The 17,926-nt window shown below is 39.2% G+C and overlaps 1 protein-coding gene across 4 annotated transcripts in view; it reads left to right on the top strand.

The window, feature by feature from the left end:
* The window catches only part of FER (FER tyrosine kinase), a 155,139-nt gene extending 138,234 nt beyond the window's left edge, over positions 1-16,905 (top strand). For all 4 annotated transcript variants that reach the window (XR_014556076.1, XM_083702297.1, XM_083702298.1 and 1 more), the window contains 2 exons: positions 5,903-6,025; positions 9,270-16,905. Coding sequence is in view for 3 of the 4 variants with exons in the window: in XM_083702297.1 (XP_083558423.1) it covers positions 5,903-6,025; positions 9,270-9,415 (269 nt within the window). In the remaining variant the exon portion in view is untranslated. The remainder of the gene's footprint in view (positions 1-5,902; positions 6,026-9,269) is intronic.
* Positions 16,906-17,926: the final 1,021 nt, after the last annotated feature.

Below are 17,926 nucleotides of genomic sequence, written 5' to 3'. Positions count from 1 at the left end.
GAATGGAGGAATAGGGCACTCTTAATAAGTAGGAAAAGAAGAAACAGCATGTGTGTTTAGTATTGTGAATGGGGTAATAAAGAACTGATTAATAGTTACCAAATAATGGTTTATTTTAGGGTGTTCCTCTGCATAGGAACAAGTTTGTACCATTTAGTTGCTTTCCATTAAACTTGTAGGAGAACTCAATTTTCTTTTTGGAGAGAAAGAGTTTAGATTTTAAGAAACAACAAAGTTAAATGTTGGTGTCTCTCTGTGCCATAGAAAGCTGTTCCCATTGAACCTGTCAGACAGCTGTCAAGGGCAAAGAGTCTCTATCAACAAGAAATATGCATTTTCTTATCCACGCTCATAGACCAAAAGAGATATTTGAATTTTACTGTGTACAGACAAAATATTCTGTACTGTGAGCAATTTGCATTTCAGTGTTAACCATGGTATTGAGTTATGTCTAGGGATACATGCACATCCTTTACTTCGACCTGAAATAGATTGTGCTTTGGAAGTGTGTAGTTTCATGATGAAGCAGGGCAGGGGGCAATATTAGGAGTTCTCCTATTCAGTTTTGTGTGCTATCCCTAGTTGTATTTGCACTGAAGTTAGTGTTAAACCATGGTGAACCTTAAACCAGACTTTGAAACAAGGATTTGAAGCTGGTTAATTCTGAATGGGGAAGGAAGGAAGAGAATTCGTAAGTGTTCAAAGTGTGTATAAGTCAATGGGACAATCCTAATTTCTTAACTATGGTTAAGAGTTCAGGGGACTCAGATCCATTTTTCTACATTAAATGCCTTTACAGTTTTTACAAGTGTGCGCTTTCAAGTGTGCTTTCATAAAATCTAATTAGGGAATGATTTAAATACACATTTCTTTGCAAGTTATAACTATGTGTAACACATTTCCAATGTTATGTTTTTACTCACATGACTGACTTGCAGGAGCAATACTTGGAGTAAAACTGTACTATGGGAAGCAGTTCAAAGTATTAAATGTAGGGATCCGCATTTACATGATGTTGCATTTTGAGGGATTTCAAAGCTGAAGCCATGGACCCAAATACTTAGAGTTGTTTTTGAGATGTTCTAAACAATATTATATCCCTGGTCCAAACTACAGTGCTTTTGTGAGTCTTAGTTTTCTCGGAACATTTGTATAACTTTGTTCATTACAGTGGTACCTCGGGTTACATATGCTTTGGGTTACATACACTTCAGGTTACAGACTCCGCTAACCCAGAAATAGTACCTCGGGTTAAGAACTTTGCTTCAGGATGAGAACAGAAATTGTGCTCCGGCAGCGCGGCGGCAGCAGGAGGCCCCATTAGCTAAAGTGGTGTTTCAGGTTAAGAACAGTTTCAGGTTAAGAACAGACCTCCAGAACGAATTAAGTACTTAACCCAAGGTACCACTGTATATTCTCATGGTTCTAGCATAGCTTTATCAATTTCCTATATCACTAATGCATACCATGCAAGCATATTATTGCCATGCCTTGGGGGCCTCGCTGAGAAAGGTAATTGAGTCCAGATAACTAACACTTACCTAAGAAATGTATTACTTACAACTAGTGTCCCCAAATGTTTTTAATGGAAGGTGTTAAATTAGTAGATGCCAAGCTTTAAAAGGAGAATATATGCAGACTTACAAGAACAATCACACTATCCGCAGCACAGCGAATGTCCATAATTGCTCTTTATCAACCTGGTAGCCTAATTTAAAACAGCATGAAATGATATTTAGTTTTAAATGCAAACAGAACTTTCTGAGGTCAGAACAGTTAGCATAACCCCAGCTGTCAGTAACATTTATATGTATTTCATTTAGGCTGGTAATGAGCAACATACCTCGTCTTTAAAATATTAAATATTTAGCAGCTGGAAATAGTGTGCCACTGGAAAAAAACTTCAGTACTTAGAGGCAGGGGTGACAAGGGAGATTTTAAAACTCTAAAGTGGAAAAGATTGCATACCCTCCAACATTTTTCAGCAGGAAATCGGATCCAGTTATGCCTTGTAAATTCTGAAAAAACCACTCCCCCTCCTCATTTGGAAAGAATACAAAACCTGATGAACATTCCTAGTTGCGATCATACGTCAACCTGTGAGGTACCTACAATTTGTGAAAGAGAAGATGAGGTTCCCATCATCAAGAATCTTTAAGGACATGTGAACTTGCTTTTTCAGACACGCCCTCCCCAAGGCCAAACAAAACATCACACAACAAAGTGTAGTTGGTTCCATGAACAGCATAAGTACATTGCCCTTGGAGCAGCCATGGGTAAGATTGAAGTGCTCCTGGTGGAAAAATCTTGCATCTACTACTCATGTTACATACAGGGCCGGATTTAGGTTTGATGAGGCACTAAACTACTGAAGGGGCCCTTTATATGTCCAGCTGTCTGTTGTCAACAACAAATTGTCACTTTTCTGTGTGTTGAATATATGCTATATGGTAATTTATGGACCTAATAGGTATCTAAAGCCATTTGCACATAACAAAACAAGTATTTTATCAAAGTAATTGTTGAACTGAAATACAATTAAGAAGAAGTATATTTATAGTGAAATTGGGGGGGGGGCTAGAGAGTGGGCCCCTAAACTATAGCTTGTTTAGCTTACACGTAAATCCGGCACTGGTTACATAGGTAGTCTCTTGGTTGTTCACTGCACCTGCCACTCTTCCATTGCTTATGTGACTGGTTTCAAAGGTACCGCTGCTGTGGAAGAAGAGGACAAGCTGGCTGACTTAGAAGGCAAACTCCTAGCTGTCAACTTTCCCTTTTTTTGTGGGAAATTCCCTTATTCCAGCGCCATTTCCCGCTGCTTCCCGCTGCTATCCTGGATTGTTAGATATCCTGTAGACTGTCCCTGGGACAGGTGAGGCTGCTGATCCCTTATTTTTGAGGCTCCTGATCCCTTATTTTCGAGGCTGCTGATCCCTTATTTTCAAATCTGAAAGTTGACAGCTATGGGCAAACTCCCTCATGGAAGGTTCTGTAGGGAATCAAAATAGGTGTACAGGAATTTTGACCTTTTCACAGCTGGTATCTAATAGTGTTTTCCAACGCAGCTGGATGCTTCATCTCTAGACTTTGAACTTAAAGCCAGGGCTCTAATCAATACAGTCCCATCCTGTTCTGCGGAGATATGAAGGTGGCAATCAAATAAATTCCTCTGAAGCACCCATAGCATATGCAGGCAGATGACTCAAAGATACAGGTGATGCCATAATGTCTGCTATGGAAGTATAAAGGGCTCTGTGGTGCACTATAGAGATGGTGAAACCCCCAAATCATCTCAGAATGCTGGCCCTAAATAAATGCGTATCATTTAACCGCAGTATAGGATTTATGGGGGCAACTGTGGGTAGTACCTTGTATCTGATTTGATTTTGATGTAGTGATGTGCAAATTGATTGATTTCAATGAATCAGCTGGTTTCATTGTGGAGCACATGGATGATGATCCCTTCACTTGTCATTGGGAGGGTCTTCACAACTGACCGCAGTACCTCAGGGACCGCCTCTTCCCACATAAACTTACCTGGACCTGCAATCATCTTTTTTGTCTTATTTATTTATTAAATTTTTATACCTCCCTTCATCTGAAGATCTAAGGGCAGGTCACAGCATGAAAATATAAGATTAAAACCCAAATTACATAATAAAAACAAGAAAAAACCAAACCAATAACCTCCTCTTCCCCTGCCTCATTGGAGGCCCTTCTTCATGTGCCTCCTCCATGAGACAACATAAAAATGGTCATTTTCTGTGGTGGCTCCCTGCTTGCAGAATGCTCTCGCCAGAAAGGCTCGCCTGGAGCCTTTGTTACATATCTTTAGGAGCCTGGCAAAAATATTCCTCTTTTCCCAAGCATATGGCTAATTCAGCAAACTATGGCCTTTTAAACTGCCAGGGGAGGGGGGCGTTGTTTTTGTTTGTTACTGTGGTATGTATTTCTGTGTTTTCATATTGTAAACTGCCCTGTGATGTTCAGGTGAAGGATGGCATAGAAATGTAAAAAAATAATACATAACATTAAAGTGCTGATTCTCTGGTGCAGGGGTAGCATAGCTACTACTTTCCATAAGCCCCAGTCAGCACAGTCAATGATCAGGGATGCTTGGAGTAAGCTCAACAAATGAAACCTGGTTAGTCTTGGCGTAGCCTAATAATTAAAAGCTTGAGGAATGATGTTTGTCTTTTCACTACGGAACGTACCCCTTGCTGAAGTACGAGAAGACCTATCCTTATTGGCATTGTGCTGGCTTTTGACGATACATCTGTTTAAACTGGCAGTTCACTGATCTCTGAACCTAGATCCCCCTTCTTAATTATCGTGTTGTTTTAATGGAATCATTTTACTGCATATTTTACTTACGGTTTAAACTTTAATGTTTTAATGGGATTGTTTTAGTGTGTACTTTAACTGTGTGTTTTAATTATGGGTGCTTATATTTTAATGCCTGTGTAATTAGTTTTTAAACTTGTAAATTCCTTGGAAGCCTATATTGGCATTAAGGAGTTAATTAATTAATTAATTAATTAATTAATATCTGGTGTGTACCACATTGGCTGCTTTGCTCTGCAGTGCTGAGGATATATACCTCTCTGGAGATTATTCAAAATGCCAACAAAACCAGTTCTGGAAATATATTTCACATAACTCTTTAAAAAAAAAAATGGAATAAGAGAGAGAAAAACGCTGTGCTTCTTGTGTAAGCATGATCAGTTGCTATTAATGGCAATACATTAAGTCCTCTAGCTTCTAAATTTTGTGGACACCACCTTCCCCCAAAAGTGGGTATTGGCGACAGGCTGATAGCTGTTGCAATCCGGGTGGGTCCAGAGCCAGGTTCATTAGGAGCTAGTTGTACCACTGCCTCTTTCAGTGCAGCAGGGACCAACCACCCCTCTTGCAGCAAAGTGTTAACCACACTCTGGATCCAATCAGGGACCCCCCCCCCTTTGCTAGATTTGATAAGCCAAGAGGGACAGGGGGCAAGGGGACTCATGGTTGAATGCATTGCTGGCAGCATCTTGTGCTTATCAACTTATTGCATAAGGTGAAACTGACCCCAGAAAAGGTCCTTGATAGCAGCATTGGGTACCCACTCTCACAAGTAGGTTCTCTGCATTCACAGTAGTATACGGAGAACTTGTGTCCCGCTAAATATTCTGTGTAAGGGGTGGACAAGCCCAAGGTTTTTTCTCCATGAAAGGAACATGCCAGGGCCATGTGCACCTGCTAGCTTTCGTGGTATTTCTGAAACCTTGAGCCTGACGCTCAAGGAAAGACCATGTCCCAGATACAAGAATACACTTACTCTGAAGGAAAATCTAAATAAGACTATCCAAGTGTTGGATAATTCGTCATGAGAATGTTGCAGGGCAGTATTCCATCCCTACTTTGAAAAAATACAATCGCTGGTTTCCGGAGAGTTTTTTTTTTTTAATTGTACACATCAACAAAAAGCAACAAAGCAGGCATAGGCAAACTCGGCCCTCCAGATGTTTTGGGACTACAACTCCCATCATCCCTGACTACTGGTCCTGTTAGCTAGGGATGATGGGAGTTGTAGTCCCAAAACCTCTGGAATTTGCCTATGCCTGGCAACAAAGGGATGTTTTAATGTCTTGTATTTAGTATCTGATTCCCCAAGTAGAGAACACACATACACATAGCATAATTTGCAAGGATGTGCCCAGTCATGAGATTGCAAAATAGATGCAAAGGAACTGACCAGGCTCCCTAGTGTCATCTATTTCCTTGTTTTTTATTTTGGCACAACTGTGAACTACTGTAAACTTACCACAGCTTCAAATGTAAGTATTTCATGTATTGGCAGAATTACTGTACCATCTGCTTATTGCCTATCCGCTCTCTATTTTTATTTTTCTGGTAGGGCGATACACTTCTGAAAGTGATGTGTGGAGTTATGGAATTTTCCTTTGGGAGACCTTCAGTTTAGGTGTCTGTCCATACCCAGGAATGACTAATCAGCAAGCACGGGAACAAGTGGAGAAAGGTAATTGCTGCATGTCACACCATTTATGATTAATTCCTTTGAAGACTAAGAATTCTTTATAATGCTTTGTGCACCTTGGATGTATCAGACTCAGGGCAAAGGTCTCTGATGTGAAGAAATTCCAATCTAACTACGAAGTTTCCAAGTAGGGATAGATCATCATGAGAAATAACATTATTGAAACATTACAGAAGGTTTTGTGTTAGCTGATTATTTTGGTCTTTGATTTCTGTTTTGCAAAAATGGGTGGCCAGTGACTAATAATTAAAAGTCTGATAATTAAAAACTTTATGCCATGAGAACTATCCAGGAGCTGGTTTCAATATAGGAAATGTATGAGGAGCTGGCTGCTGGCTCAAGAAAGCTATGTTGCAATAAATTTATTGGATTTTCAGTTGCCTCAAGACCGTGGTCCTTTTCCTTAATACCTTTAAATAAAATCGAAGGCAAAGGATCCTTAGGGATGTCTCCAACTGGGCCAATGTCATTCAAATATTGTGTAGGTCAGGTCAGAAAAATGAGGGGAGAGTAATTAAAATACAAAGTGGGAATAGCGTAGAATGATATGTGGCTTAACTTAACATCTTATTCACACACACATTTAGTGGAATGCAAATTGTTCACCTGAAAGGGTGGGAAGGATCCATTTAGTTGGCTCTGTTCATTTGGATCCAGAATTCAGTTGCATTCTCCTGTGACCTAGGATTTCATCATGATAGCGGTTTCCGTGATGGTAATAGCATGTATGAATTTGGCCCAAGGCACACAAGACTACCTGAACAGAATGCTCTGTAATAAAGTTAGTTATAACTGATTAAAATCTCCTTTAGCATTTTCTTCATTAAAGGTCTATATGACCTGATATGAAAGGGATAAATGTATCTTGCTTAGTTTGGCAGAGGGACACTCACCAGCATGGGCCTTGTTCCTCAGGCATTGGGAATTCTAGTTCCACCTTATCTCCATCAAGTTGCTACTTCTTGGGCCTCATTAAAAGAACCGTCCTTTTGTGGTAGAACTCACCAACACGTTACTAATCCTTTCCTTAAGATCTGCATTGCAAAAATCAACAATATGCCCATAGATTTTTGAAGCAGTTTCCTATCTTCGAGATAATAGAACATGCAGCCTGTTCCTTCCAGCTTTGCCAGTCATAGTTAGTTTAGAGTAACCAGTGACTCTGCCTCCTAGGAAGATTTTTCATGTTTGAGCAGCAGGGGAAAGGTGCTGTAAACTGATTGAGGAAAGAAAACAATTTGCTGTGTGCAAGAAGAGTCAAATTCAGAATGAGATTGGGTAGGAGAGAGAAACCTGATTAGAAATGGTTGAAGCTAGAAGAAAGAAAGAGCAGGAAGCATAAGGAAACATCAGGAAAGGTGAAGGTATGATTAAGGCTGTAGTCCTATGCATACTTTCCTGGGAGTTGTTCAGGTGAAATCAGTAAAACTTCAAAATAAATCCCCAAGGGAAAGGCAGGCACTCACAATGTAAAGATAATGATATCAGAAGTTAAAACCTGTATCAAGAAGCAGCAAAAGGACCCAAAATTGCAGTTAACACTAAGGTAAACATTAATTTTTAGGGGACGCAGGTGGCGCTGTGGGTTAAAGCCTCAGCGCCTAGGACTTGCCGATCGAAAGGTCGGCGGTTCGAATCCCTGTGGCGGGGTGCGCTCCCGCTGCTCGGTCCCAGCGCCTGCCAACCTAGCAGTTCGAAAGCACCTCCGGGTGCAAGTAGATAAATAGGGACCGCTTACCAGCGGGAAGGTAAACGGCGTTTCCGTGTGCGGCTCTGGCTCGCCAGAGCAGCGATGTCACGCTGGCCACGTGACCCGGAAGTGTCTCCGGACAGCACTGGCCCCTGGCCTCTTAAGTGAGACGGGCGCACAACCCCAGAGTCTGTCAAGACTGGCCCGTACGGGCAGCGGTACCTTTACCTTTACCTTAAACATTAATTTTAATCCAGAGGGGTAGCCAGGTTAGTCTGTTCCAGGAAAAGCAGAAAACATTTTTGTGGCACCTTAAAGACTAATAAGCAGAGCAGTCAATACACACGAGTGCCACATTTCCATTTTGAGTGTTGAGCTGAGGTCTGTCTGTTTTTGCTATTTATTTTGCATTTTTGTTTTTGCGGTTCTTTTTTTTTTTTTGTGACTGTGTGGAACCTAGTTTAACTACTGATTGATTGATTGATTGATTGATTGTGTGACTGCAGTATACTGTTTATTGCTTTCATTTTATGGATCAATGGTTGCGTTAGGTAGTAAAATTCATGCTAAATTGCTGTTTTAGGGGTTGTTTTTAAAAGTCTGGAACAGATTAATCCATTTTGCATTACTTTCTATGGGAAAGCGTGCCTTGGTTTTGGAACGCTTTGGTTTTGGAACAGACTTCCGGAACGGATTAAGTTTGAGAACCAAGGTACCACTGTAATAGAAAGCTTAAAAAAGAATGAGAGGCATAGAATATATTTCATAGTGAAATGCAAGGTTCATATTTGTACCAAACATCAAATAATCATGAATGTTGCCAAATAAACTCATAATTAATGGGAATGTGCCAACCATAAGGTTGTTTTGTTAAATAAATTTGCAAACTGCCCCCAAGTCGGAGGGGTCCACATCACCCCTGGTGATACATATTTTATGAGCCAGTTTTCAGAAATGACAATGCACACCATTAGGGCAGTATTCAACTAAATAAATGTGTGAGAAGAATGACTTCCGCTTGCAAAACAGGACTTTCACCATCTCCAAATCTGCTTCAGAAAGTTGGAGAGAAACCTAGAATAGATTGAGGGATGAACAGGGGGCAGGGGAAACCCTTCTGGCGAAGTGAAAGTCACTTTGCTTACACAAAGCACTACTAATTACTACATTAAATACAACCCTTAGTCTTTAAGGTGCCACAAAACCATCTATTGATTTTATTAATCCTCCATTTTGTGGGTCTTGCCCCATGGATTTAAGAACATGGAGCCAATATTTGGTGCAACAAAATGATCTACATGCCCAGACAATGGAACATTTTTCTCAATCAGGTTTTTGTGCCATTCATATTCCAGTCTTGCAGACTGGTGTGGTGTGAAAATTATTTAAATGTATTCAAATCCAGCACCCAAATATTCTTCGTGAATCAACTCTGAGGAAGTTTGGTTGGTCACTGAATTTTTAATTGTCGGTTTTTCCCCCCCCCTTTCACTTCTCAACAGTCATCTTTTTTCCATGTTTTTCTTAATATGGTAGGCTATCGAATGTCAGCACCTCAGAAGTGCCCAGAGGAAATCTATAAAATAATGCAACGGTGTTGGGATTACAATCCTGAAATGAGACCGAAATTCAGCGAAATTCACAAAGAGCTCTCTGCATTGAAAAAGAAAGTGGCCTCATGAGAAGTTAACAGGACTCAAAACTAGAGGACTCTTTTCTCTTTTCCCAGAAAAGTAATATTTTATGTCATGAACACTACACTTTTATACATTTCTTTCAATATTCTTCTAGAATTCTTTTTTAAAAACAAAAAAACGGTTTGTATCCAAGTGTGTCAGGCTGAAAATGTCAAAGATATCTATGTTAAAGAGAGAGAGAGAGAGAGCGCTCTGCCAAATGCTTTATATCTGATCACAGTGATGCTGTCATTTAGGTTATATGTAAATAGACAACATATAGTATGTGTATAGGTTTTGTGTTTTTTAAAAAGAACTCTGGCTGCTTTCTATTAGCGAGATAACTCCCTAATCTTTTTTTTCTGGGCTTTACCTCTGCTTTGATTCCAAGTCCACACAGTGCGTGCCAGGTGGTTTATGCACGAAGGCAGGCACATTTTTGTTACCTCCGTTTAAAAGAATATACAATTTAATGCTCTGAAAACAAACAAAAATACCAGCTAACACAGCCTTGGATTTATGTGTATTCTTACTCTAAAAGATCTTATTTGAACAGTTTGGTTACAGAATGGAACTGCATGCATATATTTCTAGCAGATATTTCATGACAGTAAATATTCCCTATACCCCTCCCAATTTTTTAAACCAAGAAAAAGTAGGCACAATTCACAAAAGCGCAAATCTATATGGTCTATATGGTCTGGCTGTTATGGGGGGCACAGAATAAATCCAGATGTGAGCCTTATGCATCTATCAGGAAAACACTGTAGATGATCTGTTTTTCAGAAGGATGAGCTGCAGCAGTGCATAGTTGTTCTTGAATGTGTGCATTCAGAAGTGCTGTCTGCAAGAAACATGTTTGAGAAGGAGAGTGGCATATAATGAAGGTAACCAGTAACACTGAATTTGAATGGGGAAGGGGAAGTGACTTACTCAATTGATGTTTGGGAGATTTGTGAATTGATGTTCCTGTTCAATATGCAGCTGAAAGCAAAGAAAAAAGGAAGAAATGTATTTCATGTACACTTTCCAAAGGGGGAATGTATTTTTCAGTAGCATGGAGCAGGGGGTGGGGTCCTAATGGCGGGGAAACTAACAAGGAAATGTTATCTTCTGTATATAGTATCTGGCACACTGAACAAGCTACAAAGTCGAAACATTAAGTTGTGGAACTGCATTTCCCTAATTATGCTCAGATTCTGCTGGGTTTGTTCAGTTGACAAATTGCAAACTCCAAAATGACAAGTGAGCATCAACATATTATTCCCAAGGTCTCCTACAGTTAGACCCTTTCTGGGCTATTGTGTAAGTTGATGATATGATCCTGACCTCTTGGATCTTCAGTTGATGAGTCTTGTTGCAGGAGTTTCAACTTGTGCTGAAGAGGCAGCAAAATGATGGCCACAGTGTGTCGGCACATTGATCTTTTCCAGCCCAGGAGAATGGAGATGAGGAAATTTAAAAGCGTTTTGAGCCTCAAAACGGCATTCTTTTGTACAGTAGGACCAAGATGTAGGTGAAGTCTTTGACTGCTTTACATGTTACCTGTTTGGCTGACCCTGCTGGCCAGAACACATTTGCTTTTCTGTGTGTGTGTTTTTTTGTGATAGTACAGAGTGGTGATGTTGGGCAAGGTAAAGTATACTTGTAGTATAGAAAAAGTTGATGTCATTAACATGATGAGAACTTTAATTGTTGGATTAAACAGTGGAGTCCATTGTAGATGGAATTGTTAGCAGTCTAACACAGGGGTTTCCAGGTGATTCTTGCCTTATTACACCTTACCACACCAGGACTGGTCAATGAGTTCAGAATCTAATGGACAAGGAGAGGGGGTGGGAAGAAAATATAGTGTTGCATAGCTTAGCCTGGCAGTTTCTTTATTTAGCAGTGGGCATGTGCTGATCTTTGTTCAACACAAATAGGAAATACTGTATTAGTTCATTATGGTGACCCTAAAGGGATCCACAACAGTGTGCCTTAATTCATTGGCATTGTTATCTAAAATGCACAAGGTCTGAATGCTATCACCACATGGGAGAAAACACCACCAATCGCCTAGCTTTAGGTCTTCATCTATGCATTCACTTAAGGGCAAGAATGTACCTTCTTTTATTCACTGTGTTCTTAATTTTTGTCTTAAGTGTTAATATTTTTATATACGAGAGACTATACCATTTCTTTAAAGTCTTCTGAATGTACTCTTGTCTTTCAGCAATGAAAAGGACAGCTCTTTGTCTTAATTCAATTAGCAGGACTTTCTGTCCTGTTCTTGTACAGATGTAAAGGATAAACACTATTTATATTTCATTTATGTAAGCAGATTTGCAATTCATGTCAGACTGCTGCTCAAATTGAAAACCATTTTCCAAACATGGGATACCAGTAGCATTTAGAATTTGTTCTGGCTGTCCTAAAATCAGGGGTCAACTGAAGATCACTAACTTATGGGATATTGTTGGTTGACTGATAAAAAAAGAAAGTAAGTGTAGTGTACTGGCAGTTTTCTTCACACCATCTTGTGAATCACTCTCTTAGAAAAAGACACCTGCCAATGCCTGTTGGAATTATGTATGTTAGGAAGTTAAATTCATTCCAGATGCATGCAGACATAAACTATTAGTTGCAAGGATTTGGTCAAAAGAACGAGACTGTCTAATGCACCCCTGCTCAGTGAAGTTTATTAAAGCTGGGGAAACTGCATTTGAAGCTGCTTTCTTAATGAAGTAAAAAACTTTGCATTATTTATAAAATTGTTGTTACAGGATTTATATAACTAGTCTCTTAGAACAAGATTAGAATCACACACACACACACCAACCCTCTTTCTTGGGAATTTGCAATATGAAATAGATATTGTCATTTATATCGTTCCATAGCAGTGTACATTAATGGCCTTTGTAAGTGCTGTAATTGTGTTTTTCTAGGAAGCAAGTTTGCTTCCACGTTAGCATTTCACAAATAAACATAAAAGCCTTTAAAAAGATACAGCACAAAGTGCAATTTGGAACTTGGCAATTTGAGCCTCTTTGCCACAGTCACTTTTCATTTTCAATAAATATGATTTTTAAAAAGGAGTTTATCGTGCAAATTCTGAATGGAACTAGAATCTTGAACAAACAAATAAATTGCTATTAGGAGAATCAAAGGCTTCTTACATTTACTGAAATGTGCAATATTACAAAGATCTCTATTCAAAAACACAGTGAGGGAACCTTTAACTGTCCTCACTCTTACAGTAATTTTCCAATGTACCATAGTCCCCAAATATTTGAAGCCTTTCATTTGATGTATGAAGTTATTTATAGATGCAGCAAATGCCAACTCTTTGCTTTTATAAATATTGAAGCAGATAATAGAACAATGTTGCCAAACAGCACTGTTTATGCAATAAGCCACTGGCTTGTTTGGTTAGAAAACAGCTGTAAGGAAGAAGAAAAAACACTTCAGTTGTTTTATTGTGTTTCTGTTTTTATCTTCTGGGTTATCAACTGACCATATTGGCTGGTGACCTAGGTTGGCATTGTGTTGGCAGTAAGTTACAGAAAGAAAGTAATAAAAAGCACAGACTGTTATCATTGCTGTTTTTATATATTTAAGCTGCTGGCTAACATTTTTTGTAGTTCATTTTGCTTTCAAAAAATTACCAGGAAGAACTTTTAACCCCACCCCTTTTAGCTGGATGAAAACATGGAGGTATGCAAGGGCTTTCATCAGAGACATAGCTTTCTTTCATATCGCTTGTGATGGCTCTTCCTCATGGCCAAATCATCTGAATAGGTGCAATGTAAGGTGTTTTGACTTCCCATGCCTCTTTCTTTACAAAAAGCACTTAATGGGGACCCTGATCTGGATTGGGACTCTGGGAGAAGAGTTAATTCTTCTCTCATCCCTACAGAAGCTGAGTGGGGTAGGGTGCACTTTCAACAAGAAAATGGTGTGATCAAAAGCAGGATTAACTCGTCCTTTCCCCTGTGCCATGGTCCCGATCCAAATCGAGGAAGGGTTTTTTTTTAAAAAAAAAATATTTTAGAGAACTATGGCCAGTCCCTAAATACTCTTTTCTAAGCATACTATTAATGTAGCATATAGCTTTAGTTCTTACTAGTTTGTTTTCTTAAATTGAATGAGAAAACAGGACTTTGGGGTTTTGTCATACAGCAATCTGGCCCTTGAATAACAAAATCAGATTCTCTACTAACCACAATAATTATATTCCTTTTCTCAGTCAAATGAACAAAGAGAGATACCGAAATCTGACTTCACTCTGAATACTTAAATGGACCAGAGATCCTTTTTGAGCGCAAGAAGGCCAACAAACCCTGAAGCACAAAACCATACTTTTACAGTTTGCCACTTCTTAGTTTTAGAAAATATTTGTTCTGATAAGTTTGGGTTTTTCTTTGTGGCCTTGTGTTACTTTTCTTCTGAGATCAGCTATCTGCATGCACGTCCACCAGCGCCTGTTTTCTTGAAACCTAAGGCAGAAACTGGTTGAACTCTTGCCCAGACGTGGCTCTTTTCTCTCCTCAGATGTTAAAACGTTAGATCTTGAAACACTGAAAAATCTGCAGAAGGTCAGAGTGTACATAGCTAAAAGTTACATCCCTCCTTCCCTTTACAGCCAGCAACATGTTAGGCAGCATTTGTAAGCAAAAGAACTTTTCTTGTGTTCTGAAGAAAGTTATCAACAAGAAAGCAAGCAAAAGTAAAGGAGATCTAGACGGCTTTAAAAGACCTTACATTTTTAAAACTCATCATGCAGCAATTGATACAATAAGAATGAACAACATGTTCACTTTTTAGGGTGCTTGTTCCAAAATGTTCATCTTGGATCAAAAGTATTTGCTGCGTTATATGCAGAAAACTACCGTCTTGCTGGCATGCAAAATGTACTTGCTTCAGGCAGCAGTCTTTCTGAAGCCATTCCTTCTTCCCCCATTTTTGTGTGTGACAATAACAGGCCTGCTTCATATGTTGCATATGTGCGCTTGGAAGAAAGGTACAGCCAGTCCCAGCTTTAGCTTTCATGGGTTTGTAAACCTACTGCCATCATACACACGCTGGATTGCATCCAAAGTTTCCCTTTTTCCAATGGAAGGCATTTTCCTCTGAAGGAAGGAAGCCTTTGGATGCTACCCATTCCATCTTTAAAATGTGTGAAGAGGCCCTAAACTTTTTCATTAAAATCTTATGTGTGAAACCTCCTTCAATAGTGATTGATTGTTATTAACTCCAAACCATTAACCTTGGTGCAGAATCCAGAATGCTATGGAATCCTCTCCCATCACCCCTTGCATCTTCATTCAAAATATAGCTTATTCCTGTAGGAATTTTGGGATTGATTTCTGCAGATAGTCACTTGAGGTAGGTCAGGCCACATGATGTGAAAGTAGAAAAGGTTACGTCAAAGGAGTCAGCAAAGTTTTTTTAAGCCTTTTATATATGGTCTCCAGGAAATATAATGTTTTGGTTTGACACTAGCTTCCTGAATCTTGGGATTTGAAGATCAGCTTTGAGGCACAGCCCAAGGGGCTTGTGGACACTGAGTCAGGCTACTTCGTTGTTCAGTTAAGAGCCCCAGATTGTATTGCAATTTGCTGTCAAAACTTTCATTTTGACAAGTAGTTTGTTTGTTCAGGGGAAGCTGCAGTTTGATAAGCACAAGATCCATTAAGCGAATGGAACTGTTCTTGTAGGTTTGTTTGTTTTTTAATCCTGGCTTGTATTTCCAGATACATAATCTGGATACATATATTAAAGACCCTTAACCTAAATATTCTGGATTGTTTATGGGAAATGCATAAATAAATATAGAATCTGCACGCAAAATAATATTGGAAGCAAACTGCATAACTTGATGAAAATATGATGTGCAGCTACCCTTCTATGCCCTCAACAGTTAATCTTAGGTTTTCAATAGATTCCCTTATGCACAGGAATTGTCCAACTAAGGTAACTGTTTCTTTAAATAGAACTTTGGGGCCTTGCATCATACAATCAACTATGTGTGTTCTGCAGAACCTGCAATAAAATACAATTTGATAAAAAGGGTGGATAAAATGTGCAAGACAGCTAAACCATGTGATAAGTTTATCACTAGGAAGTGGGGATCAGCCGAACTCCTGTAATTACTGGCAGGTTTGTATCTTTTGGTGTTATTTTAGCTCTGATTGCAAAATACAGACTTCCTCGTTCTGCAGAAATAGGGCACCGAGTACATCAAGGGCAGACGGAGAAGCCCTCTAGCAATGCCATTAACAATCCAAACCAAGGGGAGCTGTGTGTAAGAAAAACAACTTTCTAAAGCAAGAAAAGGAGGCCAATGCTGTGATTAGTTTACAGAAGGAAGGTACATCTTCAAAGTGAGAAATGTAAGAGCCAGAAGAAACATATCAGTGTAGGTGATCTCAAATGTATCAAGGAATAGCACAGGAAATTATTCTTTTTGGGGGGAGGGGAGTATTCATAGAAGTACAAGGCAGAAAAGAAAGAAAGAAAGAAACAGGCTTCCAGCTGTATAGACAAGCAGGATAATAAAGATTTTTATGTACAGTCAAATCCTGCCCGTTTGTTATCCCACGGCTGGTCTTAGGGGAATACCAGGAACATTTTACTGGTTTAACTCTGTGCCATCTGCAGCAGACTTTCTTTCACCATAACTTTCTTTCACAAAGATTGGTGACTCATGCCTGTGCTTATTAGATCTGAGTCCTTTCTCTCTTTGATGCTAAAGCAATTGCAAGGTCACATGACTAGGCAAGGAGGATTCCACCCCCGTCCCGCCCCCCCCCCCCATGGTTGATTTGACAGCCCAGAACTAGGTTTACTAATTTTTTAGCTGTTCCCATGAAGTTGAGTAAGGTCATAGGGGCTCATTGTCAAACCAGAATAGAAGAATTTTAGATATATTGAGTAGACGCTGCAATTGTTTACAGCTTTTTACATATATGTATTTTGGTGTGGCTTTGAGTCTTTTTCTCTCCTTTTTTTTTTTTTTTTTTTTTAGTTAGTGCCAATATATGCACCAGCAGGTTTAATATCAGGTAAAGCACCTTTTATGCTCTTTTGTTGTCTAAAAATAATATATTTGTGAAACACATTGATAATACATAACACTGGAAAGGGTTGCATCTTCCCAAAAAGTACAGGTGCTTTACAAAAAAGGGAGGAAAGGGAAGCTTTCCTGGCTTTTAACAAGAGTCAAAATGATAGCTTATGTATACTTATTAGTTACCTGTTCTTTGTAATTTTAACAGATCTACATTTTATCTTTTATTTATTTGCCTTTTTTATATTCCTATTTGAACTGAAGTTAACCTTATTTCACTTTCCTAGCCTGTTTTGTTTATATAAAAAAAAGGGATCTTCTGTGTTCTTAGAATATCTGCAAATAGTTTTGAATGGCCTCTTTCTCTTTGGACCAATTACCACTAACAGGTCAGCAAGACCTTTTTTTTTTACTGTATTCTTTCAATAAATGTACAATATTTGTATTGGATGTGTCTCAAATTTTGTTTGATGCTCAGGGGTTAATTTTACACTTTTCTCTTCCTCATTTAGATAAATTGTACATTATATACAAAATGCTACTCACCCAGTTCTCAGAATTTGCTGTTGGGGAGGGGGGAGGAATTATGAGAAAACAAATATTACGTTTGAGTACAGTCGTACCTCGGAAGTCGAACGCCTTGCGAGTTGAACATTTTGGCTCCCGAACCAAGTGTTCCAGTTTGCAAACGTTCTTTTGGAACCTGAACATCTGATGTGGGTTCCGCGGGTTGTGGCCAATTGCAAGCCACGCCTTGATTTCCAAATGTTTTGGAAGTTGAATGGACTTCCAGAACGGATTCCATTCGACTTCCAGGGTACGACTGTATTAGGAAAGAGGCTAAGAATAAAATGAATGGTATTATATTGCTTTTATAAATCTATAGTGTGACCAAATTTGAAACCTCCAGTACAATAAACCTGGGGATGAGTAGCCTGTAGATTGCAGACCTTGTTCTTTCCCCCTAAAATTCTTGGGCTCACCTGAGAGACTATAGGGTTTTCTTACAGGTCAGTACCGTAGTCACTCCTTTCTGGAATCTCAATGGAAAAAGGGTCAGGGCAGGAGTCAGACAGAACCTCAGCACACTGACCTGTATAGCAACATAGCAGGTAGATGCTATGCCAGTCGGGATTAAATTCCAGCCACAACAATACCATCATATCCAGTGACAGCTCATCTCTTCATTTTTAAACCACACACTGACTTTAGTTATAACATGCCATGGTAAGGATAAAAAGAGAAGCAACGTTATGGAGAAAACTCTTACCTTTTTTATTTTAAAAAGTGTTTCCACGTGTTTCATCAAAAGCAGATTGAGGACACTATGCTGCAGTACCTTTGCAAATGTTCGTCCACGAAGGAAGGTCAGTCTTGCATTTTCTATGCTAAAATATTTACTTATTCAACATTGGGAAATGTTTTATATTCTATAAGGTCTCAGGTTTGGCTCAGCTCTTGTTTCG

The sequence above is a fragment of the Podarcis gaigeae genome (genome assembly GCF_964106915.1).
Source record: "Podarcis gaigeae genome assembly, chromosome: 11".
In the NCBI taxonomy this organism is placed as follows: domain Eukaryota; kingdom Metazoa; phylum Chordata; class Lepidosauria; order Squamata; family Lacertidae; genus Podarcis; species Podarcis gaigeae.
The sequence above is the reverse complement of the archived record's forward strand: the minus strand, read 5'-3'. Positions and strand labels throughout refer to the sequence as shown.